Source organism: Salvia miltiorrhiza, chromosome 8 (assembly GCF_028751815.1).
Source record: "Salvia miltiorrhiza cultivar Shanhuang (shh) chromosome 8, IMPLAD_Smil_shh, whole genome shotgun sequence".
NCBI classification, from domain to species: Eukaryota; Viridiplantae; Streptophyta; class Magnoliopsida; order Lamiales; family Lamiaceae; genus Salvia; species Salvia miltiorrhiza.
In genome coordinates this window covers 17,427,367-17,449,498 of record NC_080394.1, presented here as the reverse complement: position 1 = coordinate 17,449,498, position 22,132 = coordinate 17,427,367, and the positions used below count along the sequence as shown (strand labels likewise).

Sequence of the window (22,132 nt, the reverse complement as noted above, 5' to 3'; positions counted from 1 at the left end):
TTAAAAAAAACTTATAAAGATAAATTAAATTAATAAATTATCCTTATACATTGAAATAAATAAATGTGTTAAGAGTATATATCAAATTATGTAAGAATAGACACTCTTACAATCGGGATGTTATACTTAATTATCATGCAAGCTTACATGGATATATATGATTGAATCAATTCTTAAATTTATGTGAAACAATATCTTTAAGTTTACATTGTTATAATATTTCCGGTTAAGGAATATACTAGTATATACCAAGAAAATCAGCCTGCTTAAGCCACATATCCAATTAATTAAGTGCCGTACGGAAGATGTCTGGTTAAGTTAGGACACTAACAAAATTTCAAAACGTTGAAATCAGACAACTAATAATGTAGTAATGAATTAACTTAGTCGTCACCGTTAAAACGAGGGAGTGAAAAGTCCACGCTCTGGCCCTACTTTAATTTCCACACAAATCATTAGTTATGTGTTAATTAATTAATCTCTTCTCTCGTTTATTTCCACACACACAGATATGGAGAAAGTGTGCGTTGCGATAGGAACGGAGGGGTTGGAGGGGTTTTCGACGTTGCAGTGGGCGCTGCGGAGATGGAGCAATCATAGAATTCTGATTCTTCATGCACCAAACGCCGCCTCCAAACACTACGTCTACACGCCACGTACGTCTCACTTGATTATCTCTCACCTTTGTATTTTCTGCTCATCACAACGGAATGTTTGCAGTTGGGAAGCTTCGGAGCAGCTCGGTCAGCGAGGAGAAGCTCAAGCTTCTCGACAAAACCGACCAAGCCAATGCAGACAGAGTCCTTGCTCAATACATAGCCTTCTGTGGCAGGGTTGGGATTTTTTTTATTTTATTCTGCCTTTTTGTTACGATCGAGTTGTAATGTGTTTGTGTGGTAGGTTGAGGCACAAGTGATGAAAATGGAGATAAAGGAGGAGGAGCCTCTGCACAAGCAAATTGTGGAAGCCATTTCAAATCTTGGGATATCCAAGCTTGTCATGTCCCTCGCATTCATGAAGCCTTCTTCATCACCGTAACATATATATACTCCATATATATATTCTCTTGTTTATGTTTTTGTTTTTCTTAGGGGGTGTTGTGTTTGTGTGTAGGAAATCAAGAGGCGCAATTAGTGGGACATTCTATGTTGTTCGCAATAAGCCTAGTTTCTGCGAGTTGTTCGTGATTTGCCAAGGCCAAAGAATCTTTCTTAGAGATGACGGTTTCATGGAAGACGACAAAGGCAGGAATCACAGTGTCAAGAATTGGTTAGGGAGGATGTTTCCAGAAACTTCTCCCACCAATCATTGGGACAAATGCAGGGATGATATTGAGCACTATGCACATCAACTCCTGTCTTTGCATCAACTTGAAGGAGACATGGAGGCTTGCAACTCAACAGACCTATGCATACCACAAAATATGGTAATGATTTCCCTTTTTCATGTTTTGCCTCTGCTTTCTTCCTCAACTCTTACTCTTTGTTTGTGGTTACGTATTACTGTATTAGCAATTCTGATTTCTCATTATTTGAGATTATTCCCTTTTTTGTTTTGTTGCCAAAACTGATTTTGATTAGTATGTTAAGATATATCATCTTAAAAGACAACAAACCCCACAAACCTCTATTTCTATTGCAGACACAAACAATCATCATCTAATTTAAAAATCAATAGCGGGACTAGGGGTAAACGAAGCCCAATCTGATGATCATATTTCAAAATGATATTCAGGATGGTGCAGAGAGAATTGAGGTTCTTAAACGCACAATACGGGATGCACAAGGTACAATCCAGCTGAACAGAAAGCAGGCAAATATTGCTAAAGAAAGGCGTGAAAAAGCTCAAAGGGCGATTGATATATGCAATGCCAGGGTAAACTCCTCCTTCCAAATCCTAACTGCAAAAAAGTGATTCTAACAGCTCCATTCATTCAGCACCAAACTACTCTGTATTCCACAGGCTGAGGAGCTTCAGACCTGCCTCCACATGGAGACCGTGAAGAAGGTTGAACTTAACAAAATGCTCGACGGCACAAGGGAAGAAATAGTTCAACTTGAGAGCGAACTGCACCAGAAAAGAAGCAAGCTCGACTCGGTTATTGAACTTCAGAAGGAACTCTCCCAGACACTTCATCAGTCATCATCTGCTAGGGTGCGTGCTGAGCTCAAGCTAGAGGAGGCAGTCAAAACAAGAGCTGATATGGTTCCAGAAATCGAGGAACTGAGAAAGCACAAGGATGTCTTACAGCGCAGGATCGAGTTCTGTAAAGAGAAGGACGCCATAGCAAAAGTATCACGGATGAATGGCTCTGGCTTCGCTTTCAGAGAGTTCACTGCTGCAGAAATAATAGCTGCCACTGAAGACTTCTCAGATCGTTTCAGGGTGAAATCTGCAAAGAATGTGTATAGGGGCCGAATCAATCACATAACAGTCGCAGTTAAAATGCATAATACAGCAGATGAGCGATCCCTGCAAGATTTCACAACCAAGGTAGTTTAAAAATGAGCATAGTTGCAGAACTTGTATAAAAAAATTACTTTATGAAACTTCATATTGCAGGTCAAACTTCATAGCCAAGTACAGCACCCCAATATACTAGCTATGACCGGCTTCTGCTCTGAGCTGAGCTGCATCGTGCATGAGTACATGCACAACGGTACCTTACATGATGCCTTATTCTCATCAGGAAGAAGCTGGAAAAGAAAGAATCAGCCTCTAGCCTGGCATGCTCGGATACGTATTGCAGCTGAAATCTGCGCAGCACTAGGCTTCCTTCATAAGGTCAAGCCTAATCCAATTATCCATGGTAACTTGAAACCCTCCAAGATTCTCCTAGATCGGTTTAATGTTGCCAAAATCTACGGCCTAAATGGTCATTGGTCATACAACAAACATGATATCGTATTAGACATCCAGGCTTTTGGGAATTTGGTGTTGCAACTTCTGACTGGTAATTACTGGAGTAGAATAGTGGACACTGCTGCAGCCATCGAAAATTTGGATCGTACGGCTGGAGAATGGCCGATGGATTTGGCTATTGAGCTTTCCAATATTGCAACTAGTTGTTTGTCCAAGAACTGCGTAGCAGACGAATCCATGACAACAATGTTGGTAAGAGATATGAATGATGTAAAGAGAAGAGCTGATCAGCTAGTCGACAACATTGAGTTACCTGTGCATGATGAAGAGGCTGCTGGAGCAGAGGACTCGTGCAATGTTGCTGGAGCCTTCTTCTGTCCAATCTATCAGGTAATATGGCATCTATCTCAGCTGCTCAGCCACTTTTGACAGAAATCATGCTCTTTCATTATTCTCGCTGCTTCTCATTTGCAGGAAGTGATGCAGAATCCACATCTTGCTGCCGATGGATTTTCCTACGAATTGGAAGCAATAGACGAGTGGCTGAAAACAGGACATGATACATCACCCATGACTAACTTAAGGCTGAAGCACAAGTCCCTAGTTCCAAATCACACTCTGCGGTCTCTCATCGAGGAATGGAGAAACAAAAGATCGACTGCATCTGTTGTTGGATTCTCTGTATCAACTAGGAATTGAAGGTGTTAACAGTCCACTGTCACATAACATTATTTTCTTTTTCCAGTGAATATTATCCATGCCTTGATGGAAGCTAGGCAGAAACCTCTACCTGTATATTATACAAACAGCCAAGTAACACGCAGACTGGAGAAAACAACAAGCAGAGTTAGGCAAAAAGATATTTTTTCTTCGTTTCTGGATGTCACAACATGCATTAAAATTGAAGCAAGGTATCATGATTTGAAGATATAAAGAGGCATTAGCTGCAGATAGTAGAAGTTTGATGCTAGATTTCTTAATATCCTAAATAGGAACCACATATACTTGAACAGAATTTGAAGTAATCCATTCTGGTGTAATCTATCACTTTGGTCGAATATAATTGGATCATTAGAATAGATCAATGTGCATTAGAACACATATCAAAACTGATTACATCTCATCCAGTAATATCAAGCTAGGTTTTTGTTGTATGTAGGAATGTCCATCATTCCAAAACAAGAATACTCTTATTCAACTTAATATATTTTCCACTAAAATCACATCAAATCAATAATTTTAAACATCTCATCCAAACAGTCCAAGTTCATCACTCCAAATATTTCTCGCAGAATACTCAAAAGATTACCAAATATATATTGAAGCATTTCCACCACACAAGTATAAGAGCATGCTCCATAAGTAAGCCTCCGCAAAATTAGCATAGATATATAAACTGTTGTGAAAGAATGAACTGCCAATTAGATACTGAGGCTCACCCGCACTCAATCAATCTCAAAGGGGCTACAAAAATGGAGCACTCTGTAACGATGAGCTTCTTTCAAAACAGTAAACTAATGCCATACAGGGAAGCAAAACAAGAACTGCAGGCTTGTTCATGCCATAGAGGAAGCCAGACGAGCAACCCAACAACATATTAAGGCATGCAAACTATTCTTTCCCAATGAACTGCCAAATGCCAATCAGATACCATTTGAATACACTGTACACCTGTCTGAGAGTAATCTCAAAGGGGATCTAAACATGGAACACACTGTAATTATAATTTACTTCAAACGAGAAAACTCTATTGGTAGTGCTCATATTGTTTTTATCAGGCCACAGTCCAACAACTAGTGACACTCTCTAATTTGTGACAAAAAAAACCAGGTCAATCCCATTATCAAGCACATCCCCCTATTGTATCAAGAAAGCTTCTAACACACCTCCGAGGACATCTAGAAATTTTATAAAGAAACTACTCATTTCAATAATAAGTCAGTCTGACTACACAACAATGCGTCAATACGTGTCAGTAATACAACCAAGTCTGATTCTTTCTGCACAAATGCACCAAAAAAACAATGCCTATAAACCTAAGAACAAGAATTATGTCAAACCACATGAAATGCTCACACCACTGTTGTACATTCCAGTATTCAACAATTCAACCAATGCCCAAGTTTAAAAACTCACACACACACACAAAAAAAAAAAAAAAAACTAGTTCCAGTTTCAATCCTCTAAGCTTATCAACACAACCAATGAAACAGATTCACATCATTAACAGCATAACTGAAATATACATAGCCATCTGCACATTGTCATAGTCAGCGCCAGTATAGCACGAATACTACAGAGAAGATACCACTATTATATAATCCCTACATTCTTTTCATAATAAAGAAAGAAAAATAAAACAAAAACGCAAGCTATTTTGAGGGTACCAAACGCGAAGAGGAAGAAGAAGAAGAAGAAGAAGAGTATAGGCGCGTGAGCCGATCTTGCTGTTCGGCGTACTGGCGGCGGAGGTAGGTTTCGAGGATCTCCATGACGCGCACAAACTTTTTCATCTCATCGAGGCAGCAGCTCAGCTCAGCTTCCCGCGCCCTGGCTCGCTCCAGCCGCGCCTCCGTCTCCGCCAGCCGATCCCTCAGATTCTCCACCACCATCACCCTGTCTTCGTTCTCCGGCGGCGCCGCCTCCACGAGGTCGTCTCTCGTGGGCAATCGGTCGTTGCCGTAGCACATGGTTCAGTCGCAGGCTTGGTCGAGTTGTACCTTGATTTTGTCTGAGAGTTGTACCTCAATTGTAAGGGCACGACACGACAGACTACACGAACAAACCACCAATATCATGAATCATGAATCATGAATCATGTACCCAGACCTAATTTGACATTATTGTCCTTACATGCCCTAAATCCTATTGAAATTTGAACAGTGAGATCTACAGTTCAAACTCTGCCGCTGCTCCTCTCCAAAAAAAAAAATGAGTAATAATTTATTTTGAATCAGTTTTAATAACAATTTTTATTATGATTAATTAAATTTAATAAAAATAAATGCAATCATATATTTGGTTTCACATCATTTTTGTCATAAAAAAATGGGATAATTGCCCATAAATACATTACTTTTCCCCATTTTTCGAAATTTCACATCACCTTTGAAATTTGCCTCAAAATACATCACTTTTCTTTTTTATCTTAAATTACACATGATCAGCCAACCACTAAACGTGAAAATGATGTGGACGCCGGAAACACAACATATACACGCTGGGAAAAAAATTTAATTGATGTGGCAGCCATGTAGGAAATTACACTTTTTTTCCCTATTAAATTCTAATTTTTCATATTTTAGGCCAAACCCACTTATTTTCCTAAATTCAAAATCTGCCCACATCAGATTACACAATTCAATCATGGGAAATGCCCTAATCTTCTCTAACCGAGATTACACTTCAATTCCACAACTGGGAGAGACTCGTTTCACTTCAATTTGCCCTAATTTTAATGTGTTCAGATAGCTAGTTGGAATGTCGCCATAAGCATCTTTCTTGAATTGGGCAGGTGTGAAGGTCAGCGTGATATGCTATAATTTCGATCAAGTTTCATTTGCTGCTGAAGGAATCAAAGATGCTCAACAAACAGTATGTGCTTGAGATGTTGATTTCAACTTTGTTATGAACTCGCCATCTCTTTTTTGTTTTTTTGGTGCGTCGTCGAACCCAGATTAGGGCAAATTGAAGTGGAACGAGCCTTTCCCCGTCACAGAATTGAAGTGTAATCACAGTTAGAGAAGATTAGGGCAATTCCCACGGTTAAATTGTATAATCTGATGTGGGCAGATTTTGAATTTAGGGAAATAAGTGGGTTCAGCCTAAAATATGAAAAATTAGAATTTAATAAGAAAGAAAAAAAAAATGTAATTTCCTACATGGTTGCCACATCAATTAATTTTTTTTTCCGGCGTCTATATGTGACGTTTTCGACGTCCACGTCATTTTCACGTTTGGTGGTTGGCTGACCATGTGCAATTTAAGAAAGAAAGGAAATGGTATTCTGAGACGGATTTCAAAGGTGATGTCACTGATGTGCAATTTCAGAATATTGGAAAAATGTAATGTATTTAGGGGCAATTACCCCTAAAAAAATTCATTTTAATTTTACATAGCTATGAATCAAAATTACCTAAAAAAGAAGGAATTAATGGTTAAGTTTATCCATTCTCAATATAAATAAAATTATAAAAACTACTCATTTCAAGTTTAAAATGATAAAATTGTCCTTACTTGAATCGTAATTGTCCGCCATACTCTATCAATACAAGTTGAGCATTAGTAGTAAATACACTAATGCTCGCTCATTACATTAATGTTTTACCTCTGTGAGTCGAGCATTAGTGATAAAATACACAAATGCTCGACATGCTCAACCGTTACAAGTTGAGTAATCGAGCATTCTTAGAAAATGCACTAATATTCGATATTTGTTGATTGCGAGTCGAGCATCAGTACAAAATACACCAATGTTCGACAGAAGGATAACAAAATCCTAAAATAATAGTAGATAATTTATACTCTCTCCGTCCCACTATAAGTGGCATGTATATATATTCCATTTTGGGACGTCCTACTATAAGTGACATGTTTCTAAAAATGAAAAAATTTAACTCTTAAAAAAGTGTAGGCCCTACCACTTTTAATCAATTTACACATTCTCCTTAATTCACATGCCGAAAAGTTTTGAGCTATTTATAGTAGGACCGAGGGAGTATATTTTGTAAAATGTGAATATTTTTAAAATTTTATCTGTGTATATTTTATTTTGCCCTTTAAAAAAAATTATCAATCAAATTTAATTTTAATTAATCTCTTATCTGTGTATATTTTATTTTGCCCTTAAAAAAAGTTATCAATCAAATTAAATTTTAATTAATCTCATCAACCAAATCGAATTTAATTAATCTTATCAACCGAATCAAACAACGACTTAACCTCAAACACAACTTGAAAAGTGGGAGTACATAATATCAGAAAAGTTAAATAGCCATACTTTGTTGAGATAAAAATAAAAAAGAAAGAAAAGAAAATGCAGTTTTGTGAAAGACGTTAGCAGCAAAAGCGAGAATGTTTATTACAACAAGAGTTAGCAACATGAAGACAAAAAACACCAAGTTGCTGTCCAAGTGGAAGAAAGAAGAAAGAAAATATTGTTTGATAATAAGGAATAAAATGCAGTAGAGTTGAATTTTCAAGAAGAATTAGTATGATTGGAGAGGCGAATCCCAGCTCTAAGGACCTGGTATTTCCTACTAGGATGCATGCATGAGAAGAGAGAATTCTTAGGCTTCTTGGACTTATTACCAAAGATGAAGGATCTGAGAGGCACTTTATGTCTGTGCTCGGACTGCTCGGAGATGCCAAACTCGTCATCGAGCAGCGTTAACGTCTTGTCGATCTGCAGCTGGAGCATGCTGACGTGATCGAGGCCGGCCTCCAGCTCCTCCCTCACCTTCTCATTCTCCTGCTTCATGTTGAGCACCTCCCCTTGCAGCTTGGCCGCCTGGTGGCTGCTGAACCTGATCTCATCCTCCTCCACGCCCTCCTTGAGCGCCTTGGTGATCTCCTCCTGTATGGTGCAGAGCGACGAGAACCTGTTGCTCAGCTCGTCCTTGAGCGGCGCGCTCTGCTCCAGCCACACCGTCAGCTCCCTCTGTATGTCCCTCAAGTGCTTGAAGATGGGCACCACCTCCGACTTGAGCTGCGTGTCCGCCTTGCGTTTCTCCCGCAGTTTCGACATCTCCTCTTCCAGGTCTCTCACCTCCGTCTTGAACTTCTGTATCTGGTGGAATGCCGTGCTGAATCTGAACCAGAAATCCAAGTTCTCGTCCAGTATGGCGTCGATGTCCGTGCGGAGCTTCTCCTCCACTCGCGAGAGGGAGGGGCTCTTGGCCATGAACACAACCCCTGTGTCGTCGTTGCCGTCTGTCAAGGGGGGGCCCTTGATGTCCTTGGTGAGGCTGAGAAGCTCGCCTTCTTGGCTGAGGGCGTCGTCTTCTGAGATGGGCAAGTTGTCTTCTTTGAGGTTCGCGTCTCCTTCCACACTGCTTAGCCTTCTGCGGAGAGTGATGATTTCTTCATCCCTTCTGGAGATGGCCTTCTTCAGCTCTCTCATCTGTAGGGTGGTGTCGAACTGGCTGTCCCTTTCTTTCATCTCCACCTCGTTCAGCTTCTTCTTCACCTCCTTGTAGTTCCTCAGGATTGTCGTGTATTCCTTTAGGAGGATCTTCTCTCTGTCCTCCATTCCACTCAGGAGAATCTGCTGCCAGCTGATGTCGTCTTCGTCTTTCTCTTTCTCTTTCTCTTTCGCTCTGCTTTTCGCTCTGTTTTGGAAAGATTCTTCGGATTCTTCCTGCAGAATCTCCAGCATTGTTTTACGGTTGGAGAAGGATGATGCTTTTCTTATGCCACTCTCAACGTGGTGTTCTTGGTCGTGCACGGATGAGACGGAGCGCCGTATCCTCCTCTTCGCGCCTTCTTCTTCTTCTTCTCCTATTTCTCTTACATCTTTCATCACCACCTCTTTCTCTTCTTCCTTCACACCACTCTCTGAGCCATTCTCCACCGCTTCATCATTTGCGCCGCCCTCTCCCTCTGCACTACTCAGCTTCTCTACGTCTTGGTCTCCCTTCAAACTTCTCGCCTCCTCATCCGACTTTGAACTGCTCCGTCTCTCATCCTCTCCACCTGCCTCGACACTGCCTAGCTCCGTTGAGAGATGATCATCAGCATCTGCAAAGGCCTCCCCCACTTCATCTAGTGTCTCTGCAGGATTTTGAGGGCTCGTATGCTCCTCCTCTTCCTTGGGAGCACTCACATTCTCGGAAGGGTGGTCGGGGCTCGTAGTATTGGGTTCAGCAGAGACATTATCAAGTTCAGAAGAAGCCCCAAGATCATCCTCCACCTTCACACTACTGAGCTTCTCCGCAAGAGTATCAATGCTCGTTTTGGCTTTAGCAAAGTTGGTTTGAAGAGTAGTGTTGCGGCTCTCGACGTTCTTGTTCAAATCTTGCACCTTGTTGAGCTTCTCCTCCATTTGAATGACCTTGGAGCTCAAGCTGTGAGCGTCAACACCAAGGCTCTCATTCTCCTCCTCCAAAGTCCGGATCTGCGCATTTAGGTCATCATTCTCGGACCTCAAGGTGTTGACAAGAACAGTCTGAGATGAGACGGCAGTTTCTAAGGTGATGACCTTATTGACTAGCAGATCAATCTTGTCTGCCAATTGGCTGACGGAGAGCTGAGCCAAGGCGCTGGTGTCTAAGGTCTCCTCCAGTTTCTCAGGCAGCTCCTCGAGCTCCTTGGTCTCCTGCAGCAACTCAGCCACGTCTTGACTGAAGTTGCGCGATAAATCCCCGCCTCCCGCAGGTGCTTCGAGCATGTACTTCTCCCGGAGAGAGCGGAGGCGCTCACAGGAGGCCTCAATCCTCTGGTACTCGTCCATAGCCTCAAGAGCAGTCTTCTCCTGCTTCTCCTGCAGCATGGCAAGCGTCTCCTGGCACGATTTCAGCGCCGCCTCAGCCATGAGGGTACGAGCCTCCTCATCCTCGATCACACTGTCCATATTGAACTCATCTTGCAGCCTCGATATCTTCTGATGCATCTCCATCACTTGGCTCTCGATGCCCCAATACTTTGCAATGCCGCTCTCGTAAGAGCTCTTGACAAACTCCTTGACGGTCTGCAGGGAGAGGATCTCTTTCTGCAGCTTGTTGATCTCTTCGAGGGCTTCCTCTTTGGAGAGCCCCGATTTGACAACCGACTTCTGACGGCTCTGTGCCTTGAGCTTCTTCACCTGAAACTGCTTGGAAGCCTTGGAGATGATGGTTTTGAGATCCCTGGCAGGAGCCTTGGGGACTTGAGGGATCTTGGACATGTTGATGTTCATCTCCGGGATGACGAAGTTGTCGGGGATCTTGGGGATGTCGTCGTCGTCTGCCATGCCAAACTGCACCTGCTCCGGGAACACAGTAGCGATTGTGTGGTTGGCATTTTGGAAGTCTTTGGAGAGGAGGTCGTAGCGATCGGCCAGAGCGCGGAAGACCTTGTAGGCTTCCTCCACGGCGCAGATCAGCTCCGGCCGCCTCCGGTAGTACATCTCAGCCCTCTTCGCGAACGAGTCTCCGTCGCCTTCGATCAGCTGGAGCATGCCTTGTACCTTCTCTTCCATGTCTGCAACACAATTTTATTATTCGATCCATTTTGGAAATTGTATATGATGATGAGATGGGAGTATTAGTATTACCTTGAAGGCTCTGCTCGAGCCATTTGGATTGCTTAGTCCGAATGTGGCTGGCCCACCACCATGAATACGCATGGTTCGCAGCTCTCTGCAACATCTCCGATTCTCTCTTTCCGCATCAATCCCTCAACAACACAAAGCAAAGCTTGCCAAAAATGTGTTATCCAAAACAGAGGCTTAATTTTGGGTTAAGAGAAGCATAATGGGCTACGAGGAATTCTCGGTTCAAGAATGAAGAATCTATTTTGGGGCATTTCAACTCGACATTAATATACCAAACTACCAACGTGGCGGCCACCAAACCAGCTGCCACCTTTTTTGCCTTGTTCCTCAACTTTCCAAGAATATAGACAACTCATCCCACCATATATACTACACTTTCTACCATTTTTCGCTCTTTCATTTCGGATTTTCTTTATTTTGTAATAAGATTATAAAATGACACATGATTTTGTGACATAATGTTTTGATTTTAATCCAATTGGCAATACAGAAACAAATTTGGCAAAATAATGATAAATAAAGTATGCGTATCAAGATTATAACGTTTTGATTCGAGTTGATATTATCAACTTGTGCTAAACAAGAAAAGATTTGTACGTCGGTGATAAAGTTGAAAAATATGTTGGTACTTAATTTTCAACAAGAAATTACGTTATCTTCAACGTGAAAATGGCATTTCCCATTAATATTCTTCAAAGATTCACCACAGAATGACACTACTGAAGAGTATTTACTAATATAGAATTTGTAGACCCAAAAAAAAACGCTGTCGGGAGCTTACACACGACATCACATAATCAAGAGTCAAATCTTAAAATAATCAATAATGGCATATAAAAATCAAGACTGGAGATACATTTCGCACGTCAATTAATTCAAAATATCAAATCATTGGAAGAGAGTCGGACTTGTTTATTGTTAAATATATGGTCTGCTAGTAATCTAACATCAAAGATTCACAAAATATTGAGCAATATAAAAACTCTGCCAACCAACCAAGAATTTATCTGTACATGTTGGGATATATATCTTCCTCTATTTTTTCCTCTTCCAAAACAGCAAGCGTTGCGTCACTAGTCGAAACTGGTCCTAGATGTACAGAAAGTGTCTCTTGATAGAAATGTTACCACTCGTCATCAAGACTGGCGCGATGAAAGCAAAGGACCGTGCAGACGAATATGAAGAAAGATGTGAATTCGATGAACATTGCTGCAGTTCCAATCAAGCCTGCATGCCTCAGAATAATGGGAATGGCCATACTTCCCACAGCAGATGCACCTGTTAGGAACTTGGCAGCATCTATCCAACTGCGTGAAAGCAATGAGAAGAAATGTAATTAAGTAAACAGAATTTGGAAAGCCATAACTCTTGATAGTGAAGAGACGGCTCACACGCAATATACCATAGACAAAAATATAACAAAATCTGAAACACGGACTGTAACCAACAGTGAGCAAAAGAAATTCCCAACAAAATGCACATGAGATGTCAAACACAGTTTCTAAATGCATTCTCATCCCAATTCATAAGTATAGAATTACTCACCCCCCACCTTCTCGACTCGTAAGGAACTGAGTGGTTCCACCACCAAAGAAAAGACAAGGCATTGGCACCAGAACATACATCAGAGCTGTAAGAAAATTTTCACCAAGATCAGGGATATAATGTAATAACCAACATCATTAACTAAAATCCTCTAACCCATCTCCAACAAAAAAAACAGAGCTTTCATGAAAAACCTGATAGCATTGGCCACCAGTTGCTGTATAGCGCGCAAGCCTGCATTAAGAATTATTAAGGGAACAATTAAAGAGTGCAAGATCAACATGTTTCTACCAGCATGTTTATATAGTCAAGTAACGATGCAGTTGCCGGAAAATAAAACAAATTACATATCACTACCAGAAAATGATAGAAGAAAGAAAGAAAAAAACACTAAGATATTTATCAGGATTATGTTTTCTTGAAAGGGGTGTTTAATGCCACCTATCTCCTAGAAATTATCTGCTAAACAATAGAAAATGCGGGTGCCCACATGGAAAGGTAACACAGAACAACTGTGGTGTTTCTTCATGTAATTGTGAACCAATTTAGACATAGTAATGAATGGAATTATACTTAGAAGCATGTGAACAAGGGCCCTTCCATTAACATGATGGTCAAAAATCTATAAGATTTGTGGAGACGGAATAAATTAAAATGTCAGAGCTTGGGTCATGAAGACCAATATGTAGTCAAAACCTACCAAGATCTGGAGCAGGATGCTAGATGAAAACATGAATGCAAGTCCTGCAAGACTGAACATCAAATGCCAAAAGATTAATGGTCAATAATACAATATGAAGAAATCGAAAGGTGCTGATTTCAGCACTTCATTTCTTCCCTTCTGCATTTTAGTACAGGAAAATAGTAATAAGATTGGTTTAATAGATTCATGATTTAATATTAGTCACTTACACTGCATACAATTGACCAGATCAGCAGTAGCGGAATAGCGGACCAGCATATAAAGTGTAAAATCAAAACCACAATGAAAAATAGATTAGGCTTTGCAGTGAAATATATCCACAATACTAGGCAAAAATGCATCTATAGTAAACTTACACAGAGGATTAGCATAAAAATGTGAATTAGCCAGCAAACTAGAATTTAAGTAAACTCCATTCTCCAATAGGCATTAACTAATGCATATTGGTAGGTAAAACATAGAAAGATTCATGGATTGAATCTCAAGTTAATTCGACTGACAACTATACTTTAAGCAATACTAGATCAGAACACAGATATAACTTATATTTACAAATAAATATCCAATGACCCAATAAGCACAAATGTTTCTCTGATATGCACTTTATACTCAGCCAGTAGTTTACAGAGTTACTTTACAACTATTCAAAAAATAATAAATCAAAAATAAGAGGATCCTGGATTCGCCGTCACTCATTTATGTAAATCAAAAGGAATTAGTTAAAGCTATATAGATTAATTACTTGGATTAAGTAAAATAATACTACTAGAAATGGGGGAAATTGACAAATGCAACAATTTAATGGAAATGGGTATGTATCCCAGGTTATCACAGTTCTTCTTTTGATAGTTGCCACTAAGAGCTGTAATACAAACAACACAACAACATTTGTCTCCTCTAATTCCATAAAACATGAATCTAGTAATAGAAGGCATAGAGGGACCAACCTTCAATTGTCATTGCCATTTCTGCAGGTACTTTACAAAGATAAGGAATCAGACTTCAAGATTTTTCCAGTCAGTTTGTCTGCTTCTGCTACAAGTTTCAGGAGAAAAACAAATAAAAACAGTGAGAAGAAATAAACTGGGATAATAGGATATTTCAAAAGGAATGCAGTGCCATTTGTCTAGTATTGAAATGTAAAGGCACGTGCGAGATACATTATAGTGAGATCAGAGCTTCACTTACTGTGCATCTTATATGTTTACTAACTCATCACCAAAATACTTAAAAATTGCGGTTGGGACCTAAAATTCAACTGACATACTTCTCATTCCCATAAAAGTGAATCCTTTTTGCATCTACAAAGGAAATCATGCAGATGCACGACAGCAGTGGTTGAGAAAGTCATGAAACATGCTTACAGCATATTTCTGTCCTTGAATTCACAAACTCAGAAAACCTAAATGCCTAACAATTTCTCATCTGCAGAAAAACAAATAACTAGAGAGATAACCTATTAACCATCTTCGGGTCATCTTTCCTGGAAATTAACAAACTGTGATTCTCTAACTATGATGGTATCTGGTTAAGAAAAAGCCAAGCTTGAAGTATATTGTGCTCAAAACAAAAAAAAAGCTTGAAGTATATGACGAGCATAGAAGTTTGAATCTGATAACTAATTTCATGTCATACTAAGACTTTTAGCCTGTGTCCAACTAATTACCCAACTAAGGGATATATTATGAATAATTCGACAATAAATTGCTAAGCTGAACGGGTTAGAAATACAAACAAAGGAAATGCCTCCAGCACCAGCTTCAATGAAGTCCCTAAACACTATTCAGATATTTCTTAATTCAAGCATCACTCAAGTGAAAATCGAGTATTCCCTGAGAAAGTCTTAGATGCTCGATATCTAGAAGCCTCAGAAACCCCAGTTACCCAGTAAAAAAAAATCCCACGAATTTGATTTACCAAATAAGATAAAATAAATTCATACTGTGCAACACACAAATCCAACAAATCCAAAAAGAAAAAGAAAAAAGATACGATCACAATGAAGAAGTAACCCGTGAGGTTTTCGACCAAAGAAGGGCTCGAAAACAAACAGCAGAAGTTCGTAACTTGCACAAACCGGTGAATTAACCCCAAATACATACCAGAGACAACAAAACAACCCAAAATTAAGAAAGTCCGAAGCATATTCTTACCGATCAAAAGGAAGTTTCTTCCGCAGCAAGCAATACAAACGAAGACGCACAATTAGACTCCAGAATTTGTTAGGGTTTGGGAATGGGAATTCACAGTTGTAAAGCTCGCAGATCGTCTGTTGTAGTTGAGGAAGATTCTGATAGTCCAATTAGGAATTTAGTTGTTCTTCACATTATAAAATCATACTAATTCTGTAATTAGGAATTTAGTTTTTCTTCTTCATTTAAGAAAAAGTAGGAATTCAGGATTTGGGCGTTTCCATGAGTACTTCTTTTTTACATGAAAATTAAGCAATGTGTAAAAAATAGATAAAATGAATTAATGAAAATTATTTAAATATTAAATATATAAATAATACATATTATCAAAAAAAAAATTATAATAAAATATTCCATTATAAAAAATGGGACATTTGTAATGGAAAGAAGTGAGTATTCATTTCAATTCTCGTTTTGGATTCAGTGAAATATTTACCTCTCGTTTTGATTTTGAATTCTTAACTCCTCAATGTTTCATAAGGAGTGCAAAATTCCTTCTATTATTGACGAACATTTAACTTCGTCCAATATTTTTTATTTTTTATTTTCTATTTTAAGCGGGTCACACTCTACAGATATAAACTGTCAATTGGGGGATAAGAAGAGCAAGATACGCATCAGATCTCTTGTCTCCAAGGAGACATCAAGCGGTACGAACTCCTGTCTACGAACAGTATGGTCCAAGATTCAAACCCCACCGCTCCCCCTCCCCTCAAGTAAAAAAATCTCTAGTTCTTAAAGTTTCAATTGAGAGATTATATTTTTAATGGCAGTCAGTATATAAACAACATTTTATAACCCATGATTGAATCTACAAAATAATACACATGGATTTTGGAAATATCAACTGCTCAAATTATTAGCATTCATATTAATCAAATGTGTGTATAAATAAATTAAAGAGAAAATTTTCTTCTTTAACATAGCAAAATTCAGTGAAACCCAATGGAAAAAAATAGAACTAAATGAAATAATAAAAAATGAAGGCATGAAACTTGTCTACTTCTACAAAACTTGAGACAATATTTTCGAGATTATATCTGTGACGTCAGGGGACGAAGTACGGAGTGATCGCCGGTGCAAAGAGGCACGGACAAGGAGCGGCTCCGGTTAAGACTTCCAAGCGGAGCGGCGCAGGGATGAACCGGAACACACCTGAACGAGAGGGATTCCAAAAATATGCAGGTATGGGACTGCATATTCGAGGAGAGCTTAAATGATTTGATAGATGTTACTCATATCAACAAGATGCATCTTCTTTTCCGGTGCCCACACGGAAGAATCTCCAAGGTTAAGTGTGCTTGGCTTGGAGCAATTCCGGGATGGGTGACCCCATGGGAAGTTTCTCAAGGAGCGTGCGAGTGAGGACAAAACACGCTAGAAAAGACTCGTGTTGGTCTGTGGGGACAACCGTCAAATTTGGAGCCGGGCTGTTACTATATCAAACAAAATAAAAATTCATTAAAAACACCCAAATAAAGGAAGTTCATTCCTCTTAATACATTGATGAATAAAGTGAGACCCACTTGAAAAATAGAAGAAAAAAAAATGAAAAACATTAGACGAAGTTAAACAATCATCAAGTATAGGGGGATTTTGCGCTACTTATGAGATGTAGGTAGTTAAAAGCCCAAAAATAAAAGATGATAAGATAAATATGATAAGGAGTTATTTGCTACTTCTCTCATCTGAAAAAATATTACTCACTCGTCCACAAAAACAAGTCTTAAGATAAGTTGGCACAAATTTTAAGAGAAGTTAGTAATGGATTTAATGAATGAAGAAAGATTTCCAAAAAATAAAAAACCAAAATCAAAATCGTGAAATTATTTTCAAAAAATAATTATGACATATTTTTTAAATCGGCGAAAATGACAAACTATGACATATTTTATTAACGGAATAAGTGTTATATTATATTTATTTTATTTTATTTTTTAGAAGCATAATAAATTTTATAACGATGAAATCAAAAGGTGTAGTAGTGATTAAGATTTAATATTGCTTTCTATCCAAATCTAATGGATTTTTGTTTTCAGTGTATCACAATCTTTAAAACTTACCAATATTTTCATAACCTTTTCAATGTGTTGATATTTTAATGTACTATACATCAAAATTATGGAAGAACTTAAAACTTAAAAACGACGTATGGCTTTTGAAGTCCATCACATCTAATGATATTCCCTATGTTGTCTGTCGGACGTTCATTGCCGGAGGAATCAAGTCGGAAAATTGAGATAGTAGACAAACGAATCTCCGAAAATAAAAATTAAAAACATGATCAATCAACAATATAGGCTTCAAAGTCTTAAATTAATTTTCAGTGTCAAAAGTCCTTCCATTGTTACAACAATATAATTGAAACCCGTTCAAAAATAGCGGTACAAAATTAATAAATTCTAAAATTTGAGACAGAAACTAACTATATATATATATATATATATATATATATATATATATATATAGTGCGCTCCAATGAGACCTTTATTTTTCGTGAGACACTGAGACCCTTATTTTTCAATGAAAAAGACATATATATTGATGAACAAAGCAATATATACTGATGAATAACGAAATTAAAAAAAAATAAATAAGACATATATACTGATGAACATGACAGTATATACTTATATTTAAAATATTTCACTCCCTCCAGGATTTGAACCCTGAGAAAAAAAAATTGTCTTCTAAGTACAATATCAGTCATAGGATTGATAAAATAAATGCACGAGATCATGTCTAAGATCTCACTAATATATGTATGTATGTATGTATGTATGTATGTATGTATGTATGTATGTATGTATGTATGTATGTATGTATGTATGTATGTATATGTATATGTATAAAGAGCATCATTGTTGATATCGAAAGTGACATCAACCCTAATAATTATAAGAAATTCATCGCACAAGGTTTAAAAAAAATGTCTTTTTGTGGGATGTTCGCACTATGTGGAATATTCACATATTTTAATATAATATTTGTAATTGTGTTAGTTCTGGGCGAGTATATATTAGTGTATGGGAAGGGGTATTGCACTAGTTATAAACTTTCGTTGATTTTCACTTATTGAAGTATAACTAATCAGTTGAAGTTGTAAGTTTTTAGATGACTTGATCAGCACATTTGTGAGTGAGCTGATTTTGTCCAGGTAATTAAGTTGTCCTATTGAGAGTGTGATCAGTTAGCAAACCTACTAACTACTTGAAAGCTTATCAGTTGGACTGATAACTGAGGTTTGTGCGGAATGTGGTGGATTAAGCTACTCGTGTTTGCTTGACAATCTTAAGTTGCTTATCATCTTATTGTTTAGTCAGATTTAATGCAGATTAGCTGACGTGGTCAACTGATGAAAGATACTGATGTCTTTATGAGCTCAGCTGAAGTGGTGTGTTGATGTTAGTTCAATAATATGCAATGTAAAGTGTTGAAACTTAAAGAACACACAAGTTTGTACATGGTTTGAATAAACCACCATACGTCCACAGACCTGATAAATAGATTAATCTATTTAACCTTATGATTCCTTGTTTTTAGTGATGTAAGTCATGATCGGTCTACAAGTTAACTGGTGGTGACCAGATTCTAACCTTGCTTTTAGACTATTAATATTTTGCAGCTTACTTCATTCTACTTCTTACAACAAAACTACCACAAAGTAGGATTTGGTGTAGAAGAACATAATGAGTAATCTGTTACAGTGAATAGCTCATGTGAAGATCATATTACTTGATCTAAGTATGGGATATACAATTAACACACCTAAGGTGGTAATCGGTTCGGTTCGGTTATAACTGAACTGATTTCCCAATTAACCGAAACCGATTAACCATGAAATAGCTAATCGAAAATCGAACCAATTTTCAGTTCGGTTAACCGATTAACCGGCCCGCTTAACCGGACCGATTAATCAGTTAACTGAGTTAACCGTTTTAAAATTTCATCTTTAGTCTCATTTCCTCTTCTTTGAAAAAGCAGCAGATACACAAACTACTATCTCTAACTAGTTAGACCAACCCATTTCTTAATATCATCACAAATCAGCATATAGCAGCACGCTAGCACAAGCACAAAAATCAAATCTTCAACATACTTCTCATTGTAATTGAAGTGACCACACATTTTTATTTCTGATCCCAAAACACTAGCATTCATAGCATTAAAAATTGGGAATTCAAGAAATTAAAAGGTGTGTTTCCCAAACAAAGATAGATTAATTAGAAGAGAGAGTACTAATAATTGAAATACTCGAACTAAATTAGTTGCGGTTTTGATTCAGTTGAAATAATATGACAATAAGAAACATCACTACAATACATAAGAAAAACCATCGAATCATAAATTCATTGCATAAAGATTTGAAGTCTATATAGCTAGATTACTGTCTTGGAGAAATATATACACCATTCCAAACAACTTTCCTCATTGTAATGCTAAAACACATACACAGGCAACAGTTCAAGGTTGACCATCACCGGAAACTGCCCAAAATTCAACAGAATCTCGCCGAAAAAAGCATTATACCAAAGATTCAAAGTTAGAATTTAGAACTTAGGTTCGACTTAGGAAAGGTAAATTAAATTTGTTAAACAATAAAATATTAGAATATAATAAATATATGTATTAATTATTATTTAACCGGTTAATTAATCGGTTATACCGACCGGTTAAACCGAATAACTGGTATATTTAAAACTTAATAACCGGTAACCGAACTGAACCGACTAATTTCGATTATCGGTTAACCAATTAACCGAAATTCTGGTTCGGCTACGGTTATAAATGAATAACCGAGACCGAATTACCACCCCTAAACACACCTAGAATATGTAGAAGATTATTATAGGATTCAAGTGATAACAATTATCGAAGATTGAATGCCTTATGGATTTTGTTTCCCTTCTAATTACTTACATTGTTATAAGATTCAGAGGGTCTGTGAGTTTGAATGCTTGAGAGTTTATTGTTGGGTCCCCTAGGGTTTGCTGAACAGGTGTGTGGGGGGAATACACCTGTAGGCTATTTTTGCGGAAAACAAACAAATCAAACTTCAGTTGGAAAGTGGTTGTAGACTGATACTGAGGTGACTTCAGTATTTTGATTTCAGTCAAGCACAGAGCTATAACTGATATCCACGTAAGGCTTTAGTCTAGAGTTTGTAAAACAGAGTAGAGTTACAAATCTTAATGACTATCAGTTGATTGGTCAGTTAGACTAATAACTCAGCAGTAGAAATTTAAACTTAATCCAAATAGCCTTTAGAAAGTTTGTCACTTAATAAAATCCTTAGTTACACTTTTCAGTTAAGAAAGTTCAGTTGTAAAATAGACTTTTGCACAGAGAAAGAATAATTGAAAGAAAATAAAGAACACAAGAATATTTACGTGGTTCGGAAAATAAGTTCCTACGTCCACGACCAGATGATCCCTGGGCTAGTGCTTACGGGTGCACAGCAAACCTTGAACTGAAAATCAAATTTTCAGTACCAACACACTGGGTTGGATTTCTCGCTCACTCTTAGCACGCGCGCTTAGCTAAGATCTCTGGAGTCAGAGCACTGGTCTGAACTCCTCTCTACTCAAACACTTTTTTCGCTTGGTTGAAAAGGGATTTGAAATCTTTCAACTAAGATTACTGAGAATAGGCTCTCAAGTGATCGATTCTAGGCTTTAGGATATAACATGAATTGCCTAGATTTCTAAGAGAGTTTAGGTAATCAGTAAGACTGATTTTACAACGTTTAAGCACTCTCTTCTTCGATTCAAAGTTTTGTCTAATGATAAGGCTGGCTTGTGATTTTGACAGAGCTTCAGCGTAAGTCTTTGAATCGGTGAAGACTGAAGGCGTTCCTCGAGCTCTATTTATAGGTGAAGTCCCGAATATATCCGTTGGAGAGATGGTCTTCAGGATTTCAGCCGTTGTGAGATATTCCGTGCTTTAGGCTGAGCCTTCAATCTTCTTAGCTCCTGATTGGTTGAAGGTTTGAATCCTTTTTGTCCTTGAAGCAGGGTGTGTCTGAATTTTAGCACGAAAAATGAAAGTTGGTATACTGGAAAGGACGATCTTCATATCAGGTGCATTTAATGTTGTTACAGGAGCATTTAATGCGGGTGTCAGCGTTTCAGTCTGATGAAAAATGTTGACTGATATACTCAAGTCGAAGCTCCGTTATTTACACGTGTTTGCACGTGAGACTAAAGTTTAACTGAAGAATCAGTTAGAGCTTTTGTCCTTTGCTTGAACAATCGTTGTCTTCAGTTAAATTATCTTCCTATTTAACTGAATGTCTCTAGTTCACGGTGTCCTTCGTATTACCAATGTCTTCCTTCAGTTGTTTTATCTTCAGTCGGGCTTTGATCTTCTAAGTCTTCAGTCTTCAGTTTCTTCGGTCTTCGTCGAGGAGAAACTTCAGTTACCTATATACTCTAGTCTAGCTAAAAGATTGAACTCTAATAGTTGAATTCAAATAAAGAGGCTAGTCTAGAGAAAAGAAAACTAAGGGTTTCGGGATCATCAAAACTGGGATAGGATATTTATTCTATTTCCCAACATTTATGTTCGCAATGTTTTCAA

General features: G+C 38.1%; 4 protein-coding genes across 10 annotated transcripts; 1 reads left to right on the top strand and 3 right to left on the bottom strand.

Moving 5' to 3' along the window:
- Window positions 1-488: 488 nt before the first annotated feature.
- Window positions 489-5,628, top strand: LOC131001511 (putative U-box domain-containing protein 50). Its single transcript, XM_057927906.1, has 8 exons — window positions 489-656; window positions 721-833; window positions 901-1,034; window positions 1,114-1,426; window positions 1,735-1,875; window positions 1,963-2,493; window positions 2,563-3,252; window positions 3,337-5,628. Exons 1-8 carry the CDS (start codon window positions 512-514, stop codon window positions 3,559-3,561), a joined length of 2,292 nt encoding a protein of 763 aa, XP_057783889.1. The 5' UTR covers window positions 489-511; the 3' UTR covers window positions 3,562-5,628.
- On the bottom strand, window positions 5,068-5,552 carry LOC131001512 (protein SKIP34). Its single transcript, XM_057927907.1, has one exon. It carries the CDS (start codon window positions 5,550-5,552, stop codon window positions 5,235-5,237), a length of 318 nt encoding a protein of 105 aa, XP_057783890.1. The 3' UTR covers window positions 5,068-5,234.
- A 2,289-nt stretch (window positions 5,629-7,917) lies between the features above and the next one.
- On the bottom strand, window positions 7,918-11,452 carry LOC131001510 (kinase-interacting protein 1). Its single transcript, XM_057927903.1, has 2 exons — window positions 11,114-11,452; window positions 7,918-11,040 (listed from the first exon to the last, which is right to left on the bottom strand). Exons 1-2 carry the CDS (start codon window positions 11,205-11,207, stop codon window positions 8,060-8,062), a joined length of 3,075 nt encoding a protein of 1,024 aa, XP_057783886.1. The 5' UTR covers window positions 11,208-11,452; the 3' UTR covers window positions 7,918-8,059.
- A 531-nt stretch (window positions 11,453-11,983) lies between these two features.
- On the bottom strand, window positions 11,984-15,786 carry LOC131001508 (vacuolar protein sorting-associated protein 55 homolog). 7 transcript variants are annotated; one of them, XM_057927899.1, is made up of 6 exons: window positions 15,515-15,786; window positions 14,309-14,393; window positions 13,359-13,410; window positions 12,853-12,892; window positions 12,659-12,743; window positions 11,984-12,420 (listed from the first exon to the last, which is right to left on the bottom strand). In XM_057927899.1, the coding sequence occupies exons 3-6, from the start codon at window positions 13,389-13,391 to the stop codon at window positions 12,237-12,239; spliced, it is 342 nt and encodes a 113-aa protein (XP_057783882.1). In that variant the 5' UTR covers window positions 13,392-13,410; window positions 14,309-14,393; window positions 15,515-15,786; the 3' UTR covers window positions 11,984-12,236. The 7 variants fall into 7 exon arrangements, with proteins under 7 accessions (XP_057783882.1, XP_057783879.1, XP_057783880.1 ...); XM_057927896.1 differs by having other exon boundaries at window positions 14,309-14,396; window positions 15,515-15,785; XM_057927897.1 differs by having other exon boundaries at window positions 13,571-14,396; window positions 15,515-15,751.
- Between the last annotated feature and the right edge of the window lie 6,346 nt (window positions 15,787-22,132).